This window comes from Gnatocerus cornutus, chromosome 10 (genome assembly GCF_029298725.1).
Source record: "Gnatocerus cornutus isolate USDA-ARS CGAHR chromosome 10, icGnaCorn1.1, whole genome shotgun sequence".
In the NCBI taxonomy this organism is placed as follows: Eukaryota; Metazoa; Arthropoda; class Insecta; order Coleoptera; family Tenebrionidae; genus Gnatocerus; species Gnatocerus cornutus.
In genome coordinates, this window is record NC_142242.1 from 7,889,764 (window position 1) to 7,908,045 (window position 18,282).

The window sequence follows — 18,282 nt, forward strand, 5'->3', positions numbered from 1 at the left end:
AAATCGAACGAGGATTTTGTGAAAACATGTTTCCATCCTTAATTAAATAAAAATGTTTTTATTCCTGCCTTGAACTGATTTACTAGTCATGCTGTTAAATAACGCAAAAAAATAAATCGGTGGAAACCTAAAAACATATACAATGATTAGCCGCACCGCCGAGCAAGCCATTAATTATTTTTTTATGTGTCTTTAAACCAACTGTCATGGAGTCGGTTTAAGAATTTATTGTCAAAATGTAAACCCCGCAAAGACACAATTAGTAACTTTTCTCTTCTTTCCCTGCCTTCTGACATAGAAAGACTAATTTCAAATTAATGAATCATCGGCCAGGGTTTCATTAATTATTATTAAAAAATACTCTACAACCACGGATGAACAAAACAGTTAAAAATTAATTACACCAAATTTAACTGAGAGCTGTTGCCACAAGCGGATTTAAATACATTTTCTCCGTATTAAAAACAGCAACTAAGTAAAATAAATGATAATGAACCTCTCATCTTCACAAGATCAAAAGATGAAGTAGTCTTCTCAATATCTTTAATATAAGTAATGATAATGAACAACCGGAATGAAATTTCCTTTACAAAACTGTTTTCTGTTCAGACTCATTCCAAGACCAACAAGTTCTGACATTGTTAACCGAGTTAGAATAAAGTGAGATGTTGCAGGTTTTAAATTTGCTTGCTATCCAACGTTTAAGTGTTAGAATGTCTGTCAAAATTAATAACGTAGCTGTTGGATTCCTGCGAGAGAGACTAACAACTAATAACAAGCAGACCACAACTAGGGATGTTTGGAGCAAAACTGTCTCAACGGAAGCTACAACAGATTCCCAATGAGAATCGAATTTTTTAGCCGATTTCTAACATTGAAATTCTGGCGGAATCGAGCGAGCGGTTGCTATGTAAGCATTGATAAATCACAAGTTGTTGAGTGGCTCTGACTGTGGAAGTGTAGTGGTTTTAAAAATGGAAAATAAAGCGAAAAAAGTGAAATTGTGGCACAGAATTAAATACAGAAGTGCCGTGGCTCCGTCTGTCGCAAGTAATAATTTAATACAGTTTGCAATCGAGTTAAAGCGTCGTCACCGAGTGATGTTATACATGAATAAAATAGTTAAGAAAACGAAATCTGAAGAACGGAGTGTTAAAGTGGCACCGTTATATCATGCGGCGTCTACTGATAACGATATTCGCGAATTTTGTCGGAGTTGTCCTTCCACGGCCATGTCGCGATTTCAAGAGAGAGATATTCTACGGAAAGTGGAAGCAAGAGAACTCGAACTTCACTATCCGGTTTTACTCAACAACATCATGAGCGAGGCTAAAGAGGAATTTTTACTTGTGACGCAACAATCAGGGATTGAAATGAAGTTAAAATCGGTAGAAAAACAATTTCAAGTTCAACCGTACAAACATTTAGGACGGACCAAGAATTATCCGGTTTTTCTTCAAAGGCGGAAGGAATTAAAAAGCAAGTTTATCCTGCACCACCCTCTCATCAGAAGAATTCTAAACGAGTGCGTGACCAAGTTGCCGTACGAACTGTTCAATCTGAACACCTCTCTTAAAAGCCAGCTCGATACGAACGAGTTTCAAAAACATATCTTTGATTATGCTAACGACGCTGCGCAACGGCTTCAAGAGTTTTACCGAAATATTGTTGTTTTAGTGGAACACGAAAAAATGAACACGCAGCGTGCGAGGAGTTATTTAGGCGCTTGCACCGGGTTGCTATCGGTTAATATAAGCAGAACGATAGCTCATACCTTGTTACATGTTGTAAGTTTCACTGGCTCGAAAGAACATATCGCTTATTTGAGACTAAATATAACTTTCAAAGATCGTTTAATACTCGAACCTACAGCTGACGACATTATCGAAATTTATAATAAATTCCTAAAGAAGATCGTTGATGGCGCTAAACAATTTTACGTTTTAGAAAAGTGTAAAATCAAAGGCTTCGATAACAAGCAAATACACCTGTGCTTAACTGCCGAGTTTTTTCAATCGATTCTCGGACAAATCGCTCGTAATATTCGAGAAAAATACGAGCCGATTTTGAATTATATCAAGAGTTTAGATGACGAATTCGTTGACATTTACGCTGATCTTTGTTCGGGAGGGAACTCGATTTCTACCAGTGATTTAATTTTTGAAGATGGTTGCAAAAAACTGTTATATTTTAAATCGTACTTACCAAAAGTTGCGTTTATTCCAGACAACGCTTATTTCACCATCGGTCAATTGATACTGACCGATTATAGAGAGATTTTGAAGCAAACATTGCTCAATATTATCGATAACATTTTCAGTAATTTAAGCGCGCAACACGAATGGGAAAATAATGATATTTGTGAAGCTTTCGATATTATTTATGTTCGGGCGACTCAAAAACCCATAACAACAGAGGAGGTAATTGAAATTGGAAAATACATGGCGTGGGTAAGAAGCGAATATTTAGACGAGCTGAAAGAACGAGTGATCAAGGCGTTGGCTTATCTTACAAAATTGATTCAATTAGGGCCTTTGAAGGAAAATCATATAATAATAAACGCGAAAGCGATTAATTGGTTGGATAAAATTTTGCCAATTTTAGAAGAAAACACCATTACCTACGAACAACTGAAATTCGAAGCGGAAGAGAAATTACAAAGAGTCATCGAAGATATTAACGTCGATATTAAAGATGTTTACCCTTTGTTGGATATTTTAGATTCAATGGATAATATCGAGAACGTGCGCAGCTACTTAAACACCATCATTTTACACATGGTAAAAATAAAAAAGATTGAAAATAAAATCGACTGGATCAATAAAGAAGAAGTGGCTCTCAGCTTCCCAAAATCATCCTATTCTGAATTTGACGAGCTTAAAAACTACGTTTATCCTTTTTATCATTTATTAAAATTATCTTTGGACGTTCAACGAAATGTATCAGTGTGGTTAGACGGACAATTTGATTTAATAAATTACGAGAGCGTGAAAGAGACCGTGGAAAAATATTATAAAGAGCTCTTGAGAACTCAAAAAGTTTACAGAAACAAACTCCGACAAGCACAAGATGAAAATTTATCTTTACGATTTAAAGGAACTGTTGATGACCCTGATATGCTAAATTGGCCGGCTCCTTTAAAATTATGTTCCAAAGCAATTAAGTTAATTCAAGATTTCGAGCCTTCTCTGGCTGTAATAAAAATAATGTGTAATGAAGCGTTAATGAAAAGGCATTGGCAAAAAATGTCGAAAGTTGCCGGCTTCGATATTACACCGAATGCTGGAACTACATTACGAAAAATTATTCAAATCGATCTCAAGCCCGATATCGACAAATACGAACAAATTAGTTTCTCGGCAACTAAGGAGCGAGAATTATTAGAGAATTTGCAGGAAATGCTTCAAGAATGGACTCATGTTCATTTCACAACCGGATATCAAGAAGAAATTAAAATCATTGTAGCTTTAGAAGACATCGAGGTCGTGGCTGACGATCACATAATTAAAGTAATAAACATGCTAAACTCGATTTACGTCAAACCGTACTACAAACAAGTTAAAGATTTTTACAGTAAATTGCTAAGGATTACTAAAACAGTTCAAGAATGCAGCGAAGCGCAACAACAATGGCTTCACTTCTTACCATTGTTTTTATGCGACGAAATCGCGATGCAAATCAGCGCTGAGACGAAAATATTCAAACAAATCACAGACATTTACACAAATTACATCGAAATGATCCATATAAATCCCAATGTATACACAACCATCAACAACACAAACATCCTACAAGACTTGCTTAATTGTAATCAACAATTCGAATTAATTAAACAAGGCGTTAATCGTTATTTCGACAAGATTCGATGTTATTTCCCCAGATTTTACTTCGTCGCCGACGAAGAAATGTTTCGTATTTTATCCTTAACTAAAGATCCCACTCAAATTCACCGTTTCATTAAAAGTTTATTCTATGAAATAAGAGATTTGCGATTCAATGAGAACTTTACCATCGTAGGAATTGTAAGCGAAAATAACGAAATTTTACACTTAATTCAAACTGTCGAAACGCAAAAATTTCACGGATGTGTTGAAATGTGGTTAAAGAAATTGGAAAATGAAATCTCTGCATCGATTCGACAAATGATACAAAACGCACTCAAAAATCACAATCAAGAACGTTCGCTTTTACAATGGCCCTGCCAAATTTTACTTGTGCTTACGAAAATTATTTTTACTCTCAACGGTATAAACGCTATAAACAACAACACTTTGGACGCCTTGCGTGGAAAAATTCAAGATGAAATGGAGCACATCCTTGGGATTATTAAATCTAGCGACATCACCAACGTTCAACGATGGAATTTAAACTCTCTCCTCGTAATAATATGTAACAACAAAGAGATCGTGACGAGATTAATTGCGACGGGTGTTAAATCCGAGCAGGATTTTTCCTGGGTGTCACAGCTACGTTACTATCCTGTGGAGGATAACTGCGTCGTTAAAATATTTGACAGCTCTATTGAATACCGGAACGAATACACAGGCAATAGAGAACATATTATTGTTACTCCAGATACAGAACGCTGTTACCACTCTTTGATATTAGCGTACAAGTACCATCTTTGTGCGAACCTGCAAGGTCAGGCAGGAACCGGGAAAACAGACACGATCAAAGCACTGGCGAAAGTTCTCGCTGTTCATTGTCCTTTGTTCTACTGCTCACCTCCCGTCACCTTCGGCGTCATTTTTGAGTTTTTAAAAGGAGCAGCCGCAAACGGTTGTTGGCTAGTTTTCGAAGACTTCAACATGATCCATACTGAAGTCTGCTCCATTCTCTCGGAAGAAATATCAACAATCTCCAATGCTCTCAACAGTGGTCAAGAACAAATCTTTTTAAATTCCACTGAACTACAACTAAAAAAGTGCTTCATTGTTTGTACCACCAAAGAAAAGTCGACATTTCCGGAGAATTTTCGAGTTTTATTTCGACCAGTCGTGATGATAACACCGGACTATCAAAGAATCACTCAAATAAAATTACTATCGATGGGATATCGATCGTGGGAAGACCTAGGAAAACGTATAATCCTTCTTTGTAGTCTTATGAAAGATATCGTTCATTTTTCCAAAATTGAATACGGAATGAGACCCCTCAAAGCACTGTTAGAAGAATGCGCGAAATGTGTCAACAGTGAAGGGAGCGAAGAAGAGAAAATCCACGCGTGTGTTCTTAAAATCCTTGCACCAAAACTCTCGGAATCAGAACTCTCAGTTTTTGAAAATCTAGTTTCCCAAATTTTTGACTCTCAGTTAACACGACCGAGCTTGAAGTTAGAAAACGAAATAACTCTCGCTTGTGGACAATTCAAATTGGATCCGAATCCTGATTTTGTCTTAAAAGTCGAAGAACTGCACGAAACCATGAGCACTAAAAACGGAGTTATCATTGCTGGCTCAACTTTAACAGGAAAAAGTACTCTGCTTTGCGTTCTGCACGCTGTTCTTAATCAAACAATTTTAATAAAGACCATAACTCCCAAAACTTTGACTTTCAAGCAACTTTATGGCAGAATTGAAGAAAACTTACACTGGAATGACGGTATAATCAGTAAATATTTTCGCGACTTCTCTGAAGATATTCATTGGATTGTTTTTGATGGTCCTCCTGATCGTCTTTGGGTTGAACATTTAAATTCCGTGCTCGATGACAATAAAAATTTGTGTTTGTCTTCTGGAGAAGTTTTGTATTTGACTCCCAACAAGAAAATTATTTTTGAAGTCGACGATTTAGCCCAAGCGTCACCATCTATGGTATGTTATAATTCTCTTTATCGCTTTGTTGGTACCCCTTTTATAGGTCTCTCGATGTGGAATTGTTTACTTAAAACCAACGACAATCCAATGGAAGTCTTTGGTTACTTCATGGTTACAAATTACGAATTTTGAATGGCAAAAAGGATTTGAAGACGTTTTCTTAGTTCTCTTCGGATGGATCATTCCTCCATGTCTCGAATTTATTACCACTTGTCACCAACTCTGTCAAGTCAACAACAACAGCTTAGTCAAAACGACAATACAAGTTCTCGAAATGTTACTAAACGAAGCATACGAAATAATTCTGCGGAAAGAAGACGATCCAAAAAACCTTTCTTCTTGGATTCAAGCAAGTTTTATCCAAGCCATCGTTTGGGGAATTAGCGCAAACTTTGATAGAAACTCACGCTCAAAATTTGATGAGTTTTTCAAACAACTTTGGAGAGGCCAAAATAAAAGTTACCCATATCCTCCAGCGTTGGAGAAAATCGAAGTCAGCGTTCCAACCGAAGAAAGAATTTTTGATTACAGTTATCTATACAAATCAAAAGGCAACTGGAAGTTTTGGCCCGACTTCCTAAAAAACGAAAAAATTGAAGACTGTGGGTACATCTCTGATATTTTTGTACCAACAAACGAAAGTATTAAATATGGAGTTATGATCAACATGCATATTACTTACAATTATCCACTGTTGCTAGTGGGGCCTTCAGGTACCGGAAAGAGCTCTAGTATGTCAAACCTTATAATGAAAAAGCTCGATAAAAAATTATACGAGCCTGCTTTTCTGACTTTTACTTCGAAAACCACAGCGAATCAACTTCAAAATACGGTTTTGTCAAAACTTTTTAAAAGTAAGTTGGGTCGTTATGGTCCTTCCGAAGGAAAGAAGTGCGTGTTCTACATTGATGACTTCAGTGAACCTTCGAGGGATCAATTCGGTACGCAACCAACGCATGAATTGATAAGAGAATTACTAGATCAGAAGAGGTGGTACGATTTAGACAACTTCAAACCTTTACACATTGATGATGTAAATGTTTTCGCAACAATGACTTCGACTTCTAGAAATAAAGATGTAAGTCAGCGACTTTTGAGACACTTCAACGTTTTTTCAATAAATGAACTCCCGGAAGAGAGTATTCTACGTATTTTTTCCAATGTTCTTCTGACCAAATGGAAGAAAATTGGTTTCCCAAGCGACATTATTGGTACGATTAATCAAATCACTGCAGCAACGTACCATTTTTATACTTCTGTGTCTAAGCTAAAACCGACTTTGAGTTGGAACTTTAACTATTTCAACATGCAAAATTTTTCTAGAATCATGCAAGTTTGCGCCATGATCCGCAAAGAAAGTGCAGACACAAATAAAAAATTATTTTTTAAATTATGGACTCACGAAATTGTGAGAGTTCTCGGTGACAGATTATTAGACAAAGACCAATCGTGGCTGTTTGACAACATAAAATTTTGTATTAGTGAGTACTTTAAAGACGACTTTGTCCAGTTGTTTGACAATTTAGAAAAAGGTGACAACGATGAACCGGATTTATCAAAAATATTATTTGGAACGTACACTGATGAGAAATTCGGACGATTTGATGAAACCGACATTACCAAGTTAGAAGAAATGGCAGTGGCCTGCGTCAAAGATCAGAATGTTAAAAGTGATTTGGTTCTTTTTCAATTTGCGTTAGAACAACTATCAAAAATTTGCCGAATTATTTCAGTACCATCTTGTAATCTTATTCAAGTTGGAATGTGTGGAACTGGGCGTCAAACTTTGGTCCAATTAGCCTGTGCTATTTACAGTCAAAAGTATTTTAAACTGGAAATGAGACAAAACTACACTAACGACGATTGGCACAGAACTGTTAAATTATTTTTGAAAGAAGCAGGAGGCCATGGAAAACCATGCACTTTTTTCTTGAAGGAACATGAACTCGTAAGTGATGTCATTCTTGACGATTTGGACTACTTACTAAAAACTGGTCAAGTACCATTTCTTTATTCTTTAGAAGAAAAACAAGAGATTTTAGACTTAGTCCGCGAAAGCATGCAAGACGACAACACTCCTTTAGATGGAGGATCCGAAGCAGTTTTCCTATACCACGAAAAACGCTGCAAAGAAAATCTCCACGTTATACTTTCCTTCAATCCAATCAATTCTAAATTCAGAAAATCGTTGAAAATGTACCCATCTCTCCGCAAGTACTGCGAGATAAGCTATTTAAAGAAATGGCCTCCAGAAGCACTGGAAAGCATAGCCAGAACGTGGACTGAAAATCTAGACATTACTGCAGAAATCAAGGATCGGGTAGTGACAACATTCAATTTCTTCCACAACGAAGCCGAAAACATCTCAGATGGTGCGTACATCACAATCGGTTCGTTCTTAGAATTTGTCAGACTGTACATGGATTTGATAGTTTTTAACCAGAAGAAGATAACTCACGTCAAAGAGCGGTATTTGGCTGCTTTGGAAAAATTGTCGTTTGCGGCGTTTCAGATTTCGGAGATGCGAAAATCGTTGGCTGATTATCAGCCACAGTTGGAAGCAATGACAGTGCAAGCTGTCGAAATGGCTAAACAAATCGAAACTGAGACCAACGAAGTAGAGAAAGCTTCAAACTTAGTGAAGAAAGACGAAGCAATTGCGAATGAACAAGCAGCAGCTGCGCAAATTCTAAAATTAGATTGTGAAGCAGATTTAGCTCAAGCGATTCCGATTTTAGAAGATGCGATTTCTGCTTTGAACACACTCAAACCCACTGATATTACTTTAGTTAAATCTATGAAGAATCCTCCTGATGCTATCAAATTAGTAATGGCGGCCGTGTGTGTTATTAAAGATGTTAAGCCGGACAGGATACCTGATCCTTCGACTGGTCGCAAAACCATAGATTACTGGGGGCCGAGTAAGAGAATCCTAGGCGACATGAATTTTCTTCAGACTTTAAAAGACTTTGATAAAGACAATATTAAACCAGAGATCATGGTCAAAATCAGAAAGGATTATCTTCCCCACAAAGACTTCAAACCACACACAGTGGCAAAAGCTTCAAGTGCTGCTGAAGGCTTATGTAAGTGGATCATTGCTATGGACATGTACGACAAAGTTGCAAAAGAAGTAGCACCCAAGAAAGAGAAATTAGAGAAAGCAGAACGAGAGTATGGCACCACCATGGAGATCCTCAACGAAAAAAAAGAACAAGTTACTCGAATCGAACAGAAACTAGCTGATCTCAATGCAATGCTCAAAGAAGCAACACGCAAGCAACAGAGACTCCAGCGAGACGTGGATATCTGCAAAAGAAAATTAAACCGAGCTCAAAAACTCATCGGTGGTTTAAGTGAAGAAAAAATTAGGTGGACGAAAGCTGTCGAAGAGCTACAACAACAGTATGATCGTCTTCCTGGCGACATTTTGTTGTCAAGTGCTGTTGTCGCGTATTTAGGACCATTTCGGACCAACAACAGAATCAAAACGTTGTCAGCCTGGATTAGTCAAGTTCAAGAAAAAAATATTCCGTTTAAAGAGGATTATGGTATTGCTAGGGCGTTTGAAAAAGATGTCGACTTTGATAAGTGGCACTTAAACGGATTACCGACAGATCCATTTTTTGTTGAAAACGGGATAATATGTAAGTACTCCAAAAGATGGGCGTTGTGTATTGATCCTCAAAATCAAGCGAATAACTGGATTAAAATCAACGAAAAGCAAAATGGGGTAAAAACGGCAAAGTTTTCTTCCCCTAATTATGTAGGTATTTTGAAACAGTGTATTTCCTCCGGGACTCCTTTTCTGTTGCAAAATGTTGGAGAAACTGTTGAACCTTTTTTAATGAACCTAATCACCAAAACGTCGTTTATTAACGATAAAACCGACTGTGTAAATTTAGGTGGTCACATTATTCCTTACAACAACAAATTTGTGCTTTACATGACCACCAACTTAAAATACCCAAAATATAACCCAGAAATGTACGACATCATTTCCATAATTGATTTTGGAATGAATAGAGAATCTCTACAAGATCATCTTCTGACGTGTGTAGTCGAAGTCGAGAAACCAACTTTGAAAAAAGTGAAACAAACTTTAACGGTTGAACGAAAACGGAACAAGGATTCTCTTTACAACATAGAAGAAAGAATTCTTAAGACACTTTCTGAGTCAAAAACTGACATTTTAGAAGACGAACATGCGCTACAAATCCTTGATGAGTCAAAAATTCTCTCGAAAGAAATTCAAAAGAAACAAGAAGACCTTGCACAAACAGAAGGGCCTCTTATCAGCTTCCGAGCAGGATATGAAACTGTAGCAAACCACGCAACTAATCTATACTTCACCACGTATCAATTAGCTAAAATTAATCATATGTATCAATTTTCTTACGGGTGGTTTATTGAAACATACTCTGAATCGATTCAGAATGCGCACAAATATAAAGAACTTTCGAAACGACGGAAAAGTTTAATTGATACTTTAACATATGAACTATACTGCAAAATATGTCGATCGACTTTTGAGAAGGACAAAATGCTTTTTTCATTCTTAATATGCACGAATTTGTTGTTGTCATCAAGAAAAATCTCCGTGGAGGAAATTCAATTTTTGATTGAAACTCCGGTTGTGGAGAAACTTGAAACAGGACCTCAGTGGTTGTCGGCGAAACAATGGGAAAAAGTTCTCAGCTTAGCCACCATGGAACGTTTCAAAAATTTTGAGCAATTCTTCATTGAGTATGAGATGTCGTTTCGGAAAATTTATACAAGTAGAAATCCAGAAAAGGAAGTTTTTCCTGAGCCGTACAACAGTAGTTTTGATAAAATACTGATACTCAGTACCTTTCGTGCTGACCGTTTATTTATGAGTATTCGTAACTTTATCAAAACGGAACTGGGCGATCGCTTTATTGATCCTCCTCTGTTTGATACCACAGCTTCGTTCATCGAGTCCTACATTTTATCCCCTTTAATCTTCATAATAAAATCTGGTTCTGAGCCTATTAACACTCTCAGAGATTTTGCGAAGAGTAAGAATTTCCACAATAAACTCGTCATGGTAACTATCAAGAACAACACCGAGGAGGAATTTGAAATTCTTATCGACAAAGCAAAGAAGCTCGGATTATGGATTTGTTTACAAAACTGTCATCTTCTTAGTGGATGGCTTCCTCTACTGGATTTGAAATTAGAAGAGATCGATTACAGTAACACTCATGAGAATTTTAGACTGTGGTTAACAACAAATGAAACTCCGTCTTTCCCTATTTCTCTGTTGGAACGAAGTGTTAAAATCACCAAAGAACCACCCCAAGGTATCCGGAAAAAAATGTTGAATTTATATTTGGAGAACCCTGTGAAATCGTCGAGTTTTTATACTAATTGCCCGGGAAAACATGACGTTTTTGTTCGTCTGTTGTACAGTGTGGCGTTTTTACATTGCATGGCTGTGGAAAGAAAAAATTTTGGTTCCTATGGTTGGAATGTTCCGTATGGTTTCAATGAAGACGACTTCATTATGACCATTTATGAGTTACAGAATGTTATAAACAACCGCTTGGATCCTCTTGAAGAAATTCGGTATTTGATCCAAAAGTGTAGCTATGGAGGATATATAGCAGATGAGGTGGACCAGAGACTTTTTAGTGTTTTAGTGAGGGATTATATTGATTTCAAAAATCAATCTAATTTTTGTCTCCCGACAAAAATTGATCATCAGGATTGTGTACAACATATTTTGAAGCTACCAGAGCTTGACGACAGTCAGACTTTTGGTCTTCATGAAAATTACGAAATCATCAGAGAAACTAGAGAATCAAAACTGATTCTACAAGCAATTACCACAACTTTTAGAGTTGTCACGATGAAAGAAGACAAATTTGATCTTTCTGAACGAATTCAAGAGTTATTAGCGCAAGTACCGGATGGTTTCGAACTCCCATTCGGATATAAAGTAGCCGACGATGATATTATCGAACTGATTGTTGTTCACGAATTAAAAAACTACAACGAACTATTAAAAACTGTAAAAACTTCTCTTTTAGACGCGCAGAAAGTTGTAGATAACAGCTTTTTAATGACTGACGAATCCGAACACGTTTGCAAGTGTGTTGCAAGCAACAAAATCCCCAGTAATTGGTTACGAATTTCTTATGAAAACTCATATTGCTTGCCGAAATTTATGGAGGACTTAAACGCGAGAATCGAATATTTCAGAAAGTTTAAATATTCATCAAGTCATAATATATGGTTGGCTAGCTTCTTCAAACCTAAGGCGTTTCTAGTAGCCACTAAATTATTCTATAGTAGGAAGCTCTCCATTTCAACGAGCGAAACCGTTTTTTCCATCAAGAACACTGGAGACAATCCTGGAAATATAGACAGTATTGTAGTAACTGGTTTGTTTTTAATTGGAGCCAGCTGGAACGAACGAAACCAAACTCTGGAAGAATTGCCACCGAAAGTCATTCACGTGTCTATGCCGACGGTTTTGTTTGCGATCACACGCGATGACGACCAGTTCTACAATTGTCCTTTGTACAAATGTTTGGACTATTGTAAAGAAGAACCGTCAAATTATATTCTTTCTGTATTACTAAACACGCAGCGATGTCCGGACTACTGGATTAAACGAGGAGCGACACTTTTATGCCAGAGTTAATGCAAGTACGTGGTTATTATCTTAACAATTTGTATTCAAGTTTTTTAGATTGATAATGTTTCTTTTCAGAAATTACTGAGTAAGATAGCGTCGTATCTGACATTGCTGCGATTCATCCTCAACTTAACACACTGATTTATGGCTTGTACGAAGTCTGATATGTTAAGTAATCTGAAGTTATAAAAACTTCTTTTGTCACGACTAAACTGCATACAGAATAGTTGAGATGTACGCTCGCACATGTATGTATCATAAATAAAGTTTTTGAAATGATTGCTGATTTTTAAGTGAAGATAATCCTGGCGACAGCTTAGAAAAATTAAATTCATAACGATTGTTAAAAATAAACTGACATTTTCTCTCCGTTTGTTTATAAATGAGCTTGAAACCCGAGGCCATTCTTTATAAAGGTGGATGTTCTCATTATTTGAATTTGTACTTGATACAGGAATGTCCCGAAAATAATTTTCTTTCAAGTTAAAACAGGAAAGCGTGCAAGTAAGAAGTTCGATTATTGACAAATGATTTTCGCATTAGTATCGGGAAAATGAAAGAGAGTTTGGTTAAACGAAAGATATAAGTTCAGAAGCCAAAAATGGAAGTAAGTCATTAAATTATCATTTTCGTTTTAGTCAGAAAAAATGTCTAGATGATGCAATTTATCTCTCTTTTCCTTTTCGCAACGTCAAATAAATGAAACAACAAATATAAAAAGGCTTTCAGCACCCTCTACTTTTCTCATGAGGGAAATGTTTTAGAAACTATTTTCTAGTGCAAAACATAAATCCAAAAACGCAGTGAAAAACATTTCATTTGTTTTGTGAGGAAATTTTTAAGTGAAGTTCTTTCATTTGAAAAGTGAAATGTTCAGGAGCAGTTGTCTGACACTTTGAAACGAAATATCATACGTTTGCAAGGATCGCTGAATTCACTTTATAGAGTCCAACGACGCGCGAAATATGTTAATTGCGTGTATGTATACAGCTGTTGATATTCTAGATACGGCTTTCATTTTAGTACAGCTATCAGTTACTCTAAAATCGATAATCATCGAAGATAGAGAATTATTTAATCCACATTCGTCTAAATTTAGTAGCATCAAAAATTTAATTTGCTGTAATCCTCTTAGCAACAAAATCAACACGCGTCTCGTTCAAATATAAACGGAAAAAGAGAGAATTCCGCCATGGTTATGAATGAAATCAAAGAACTCCCATTTATTTCTAAAATGTTAATACCAATAGTCAACGAGCGAAGAAATCAATAACTCTTCTACTTGTTTGGAATGAAGTTATAAATCGCCTCGAGCTCTGCAGCCAAGTTTGTGTATTTTCATAGTATTCCTAATGAAGCAGTGTTTAACATTCTTCCCACGTTTTTCCTGGGTAATGTCAATTAAAATAGAAACATCTATATTGAATTAATAAGGGCTCAACCTGATTGAAACAGTGAATTTAGAAGTAGTGTTCTCAGAGCTTTTCAACATTCCCCCAAATCTGCGGCTTATATCTCGAGATGATTTATTTGTGTACTTGATTTTCTAGATCAGCACACATGCAACTTTTATGTTTAGTAACGTAGTCAGGTTTTAGGTTTGCCGGCATCAAAATTTTATTGGCCCTGCGAGTGTACTCTCAAATTCGACCGATTTAAAGTTGGGATGTCTCCTTCGTCAAATCTCTTCTATTTAGCCGACTTTATAGAGATTTAGTGGTATTGTGAGATGGATCTACATTCAGATTGCTGAGACGCGTATGTGGTGCTCACATAATGCACGGTTCACCGCCACCGTTTCGACGAAAACTTCACTTCTCCAAATGATATTTCAATTTTTATTAACAACTTTTAACTACAGGGCCTTCGTACTTCGGCTAGTATAACAAGTTTAATTAATTTATTAATAGAATAAGAATTTGTTGTTGTCATCAAGAAAAATTTCCGAGGAGGAAATTCAATTTTTGATTGAAACTCCGGTTGTGGAGAAACTTGAAACAGGACCTCACTGGTTGTCGTGGAATGTTTCAAAAATTTTGAGCAATTCTTCATTGAGTATGAGGTGTCGTTTCGGAAAATTTATACAAGTAGAAATCCAGAAAAGGAAGTGTTTCCTAAGCCGTACAACAGTAGTTTTGATAAAATACTGATACTCAGTACCTTTCGTGCTGACCGTTTATTTATGAGTATTCGTAGCTTTATCAAAACGGAACTGGGCAATCGCTTTTTTGATCCTCCACTGTTTGATACCACAACTTCGTTCATCGAGTCCTACATTTTATCGCCTTTAATCTTCATAATAAAATCTGGTTCTGAGCCTATTAACTCTCAGAGATTTTGCGAAGAGTAAGAATTTCCATAATAAACTCGTCATGGTAACTATCAAGAACAACATCGAGGAGGAATTTGAAATTCTTATCGACAAAGCAAAGAAGCTCGGATTATGGATTTGTTTACAAAACTGTCATCTTCTCAGTGGATGGCTTCCTCTACTGAATTTGAAATTAGAAGAAATGGATTACAGTAACACTCATGAGAACTTTAGAATGTGGTTAACAACAAATGAAACTCCGTCTTTCCCTATTTCTCTGTTGGAACGAAGTGTTAAAATCACCAAAGAAGCACCCCAAGGTATCCGGAAAAAAATGTTGAATTTATATTTGGAGAACCCTGTGAAATTGTCGAGTTTTTATACTAATTGTCCGGGAAAACATGACGTTTTTGTTCGTCTGTTGTACAGTGTGGCGTTTTTACATTGCATGGCTGTGGAAAGGAAAAATTTTGGTTCCTATGGTTGGAATGTTCCGTATGGTTTCAATGAAAACGACTTCATTATGACCATTTATGAGTTACAGAATGTTATAAACAACCGCTTGGATTCTCTTGAAGAAATTCGGTATTTGATCCAAAAGTGTAGCTATGGAGGATACATAGCAGATGAGGTGGACCAGAGACTTTTTAGGGTTTTAGTGAGGGATGATATTGATTTCAAAAATCAATCTAATTTTTGTCTTCCGACAAAAATTGATCACCAGGATTGTGTACAACATACAGTATGCCCCAGATTGAGTTCACAAGAGGGGAAAAAAAGTTTATTTTCCATTTTACCAAAAAATGACAAAGGAATAACATTTTTTGCTTATTTCAAAACAGATAAATCTGCAATTAAAATTTCAAAATTATTAGTTTGTACTCTTAAAATTAATTTTTTCATTATTTTTTTTTATTAAATTTTGTAATCGTATTTAAATAATAGCAGGCTGTGGATTCACAATATCAAATAATGCGTTAAAGATTAAAGAAAAATTTACCCAATAATGCGTAAGTATTAAAAAATTGGAAAAAAATGCAATTGCATCCTTAACAATCATTGAGAAAATTCGAAACAGTCTTAAAGAATTACGAGTTAGAATTGAACTATGAGCTAAAACAGGTAATGGGTCAATCAAATAGTGGAAATTGGTTTGAGTTACGGAACAAATTTCATTCCTTTGACATTTTTTGAAAAATTAAAAATGAAAAAGTTCTTCGTTATTTTTTGTTTTTTTCGATTTTAAGAACACAGCTTCATAATATTAAAGTTTTAATTAAAGATTTATTTATTTTAAATTAATCAAAAAATATTATTCCTTTGTCATTTTATTGTAAAATGAAAAATAACGTTTTTTTTCCTCTTGTGAACTCAATCCGGGGACATACTGTATTTTGAAGCTACTTCTCCAAAAGATATTTCAATTCTTATTAACATTTTTTAACTACAGGGCCTTCGTACTTCGGCTAGGATAACAAGTATTAATTAATTTATTAATAGAATAAAAATGTTTGTTTAGTTTGTCTCTGAAGTCGGACCACAATTCCGGCCTCTTCGTCGAACCTGCTTTAACTCGAGGTGTTCGGAGGAAACCATTGGGAATTGTGGTCATGATGACCTACCACTCTATCGATATTGTCCTAATCGCATTCACAGAATTTTAGCTTCGTCCAGAAGTTACTTGTGGCTATGAGTTCCGGAAGTGGGCCGAGAGTCGGCCCAAGTTAGCAAAGTTGTGGTATCCTCATATGTAATAGAGTGGGCGGGCATAGCTTCACATAAATCCCGGTGTCTTCCCCAAGGTGCACTAGAAAGTCGCGCAATTCACCACCGAAGATGACGCGCTTGAGACATGTGTTATCTAAGGCCTCACACGCTGTATCGCGGCGCCCGAAATATGAATGCAGATTACTCTCTGTTCCCGAATACATATTTTTAACCTTCAAAGCCGACTTTACGACTTCATAGATTTTTACGGCACGCTGAAATTGAAACTGGATCTTTAGCATGGTAAAGTGAGCTCAGTGTGGATTAACGGACGAGCTGTCGCAAAGGAAATGACGATGAAGTGGGCATAAACAAAAAGATAATTGGTTAAAACTATTTTATTTCTCTCACCTTCGCCTTGGATTGAGTTATGTAATATTTTTTATTTGCCGCAAGTAAAAAGTAGTCAAAGAGCCACAATACATCGAATTATTTCCAGTTTGAAAAGAATTAAATTAGGTTGAATCGTAATTTAGTTCACGCTCGAATACATGATCCTAAGGGAGATTAACTGGCTAAATTTGCGAACGTTTTTCTTAGATCTCAACTGCAGTGAACCTGCATTTTCCTTGGGATCTTGTAAATTATCCAAAGTGCTCGCCATGATCAATTATCCATGTGTACACCTATGTTTTAACGGATTTTGTTAGAAATTCACTTTATCCTAAACGATGTGGTCGATGTGGCTACCAAAGGTTCTCAAATTTCAAACAGCAAAGCCTAATTTATTAAATTCTCGATCGTGTATCTCCAAAGCTTTATGTTGGGAAAATAACGCTGTAAAAAGGACAATACTAATTGTTCTTGTAGAAGATGTTTTATTACGCTTTATAACTAATTCATTTCAGCCGTAAACTCACCAGTGAAAAGAAAGTTTATAGCGTGACCCTCATTACTGCATGCCGAGATTCGAGCTAACAAAATTTCACTTTATATACTCTCAGGAATATCATGTTTGTGTAATCATATAATTTTATTAGCAAAAACTATAACTCTCTTAGAACAGTGACCGGTTTCGCTTTACGGCACTTTAACAAGCAGCAAATATGCGAACTTTACGTACTTGCAAGAAACTAGAAGGACTCCTAAAGATTCGATAATTTGTTATAATCTATTCAGCACTTCGCAAACTTGTACTTCCAAAATCAACATATGAAACTAATAACTAGAAATTTTGCGGATGTATGAAGAGGAAAACCGAGAACATCAAGCATTATAATACGTTCTGGGATTTGAACGGTCCTTCATAACATCTATGTCATTTCAATTCAGCGTCGAGTTTTACATACTTTAGACAGAAAAAATTGAATCTCAAATGTGACAACTGATTTTTTACCAAATAATTGGATGGTCCTATTTCACTATTTTAAGCTGATTCAATTTTTTTGATAAAACAGTCCTCGGATTTTTGCCGATTTAATTTAGCATCGCTTCGAATAGAACTCTTATCTCTAGCCTGTTGTGCATTCATGTTTACAATTTCAACGGAATTAAAGATCTGTCCAAACATTTCTCGTGTAATCAAGCCGACGTCGCAGATTTTATAGTTCAGCCAAAGCAATGTACAACTTGTAATTTCAATGACGAATCTCAGACTATCGTACATTCATCGAGATCAGTCAAAATTGATCATCTAAATCATATTTAATCCAGCAAACATCCTAAAAAATCCACAATTTGCATCTTAGCCTAGAGAAGAATGCAGCGGTTTTGACGACACTGGT

At 36.1% G+C, this 18,282-nt stretch overlaps 1 protein-coding gene across 1 annotated transcript; it reads left to right on the top strand.

The window, feature by feature from the left end:
* The first annotated feature begins 1,109 nt into the window (after nucleotides 1-1,109).
* LOC148167583 (dynein axonemal heavy chain 7-like) lies at nucleotides 1,110-12,486 on the top strand. Its single transcript, XM_088046916.1, has 2 exons — nucleotides 1,110-5,813; nucleotides 5,860-12,486. Exons 1-2 carry the CDS (start codon nucleotides 1,110-1,112, stop codon nucleotides 12,484-12,486), a joined length of 11,331 nt encoding a protein of 3,776 aa, XP_087903042.1.
* Nucleotides 12,487-18,282: the final 5,796 nt, after the last annotated feature.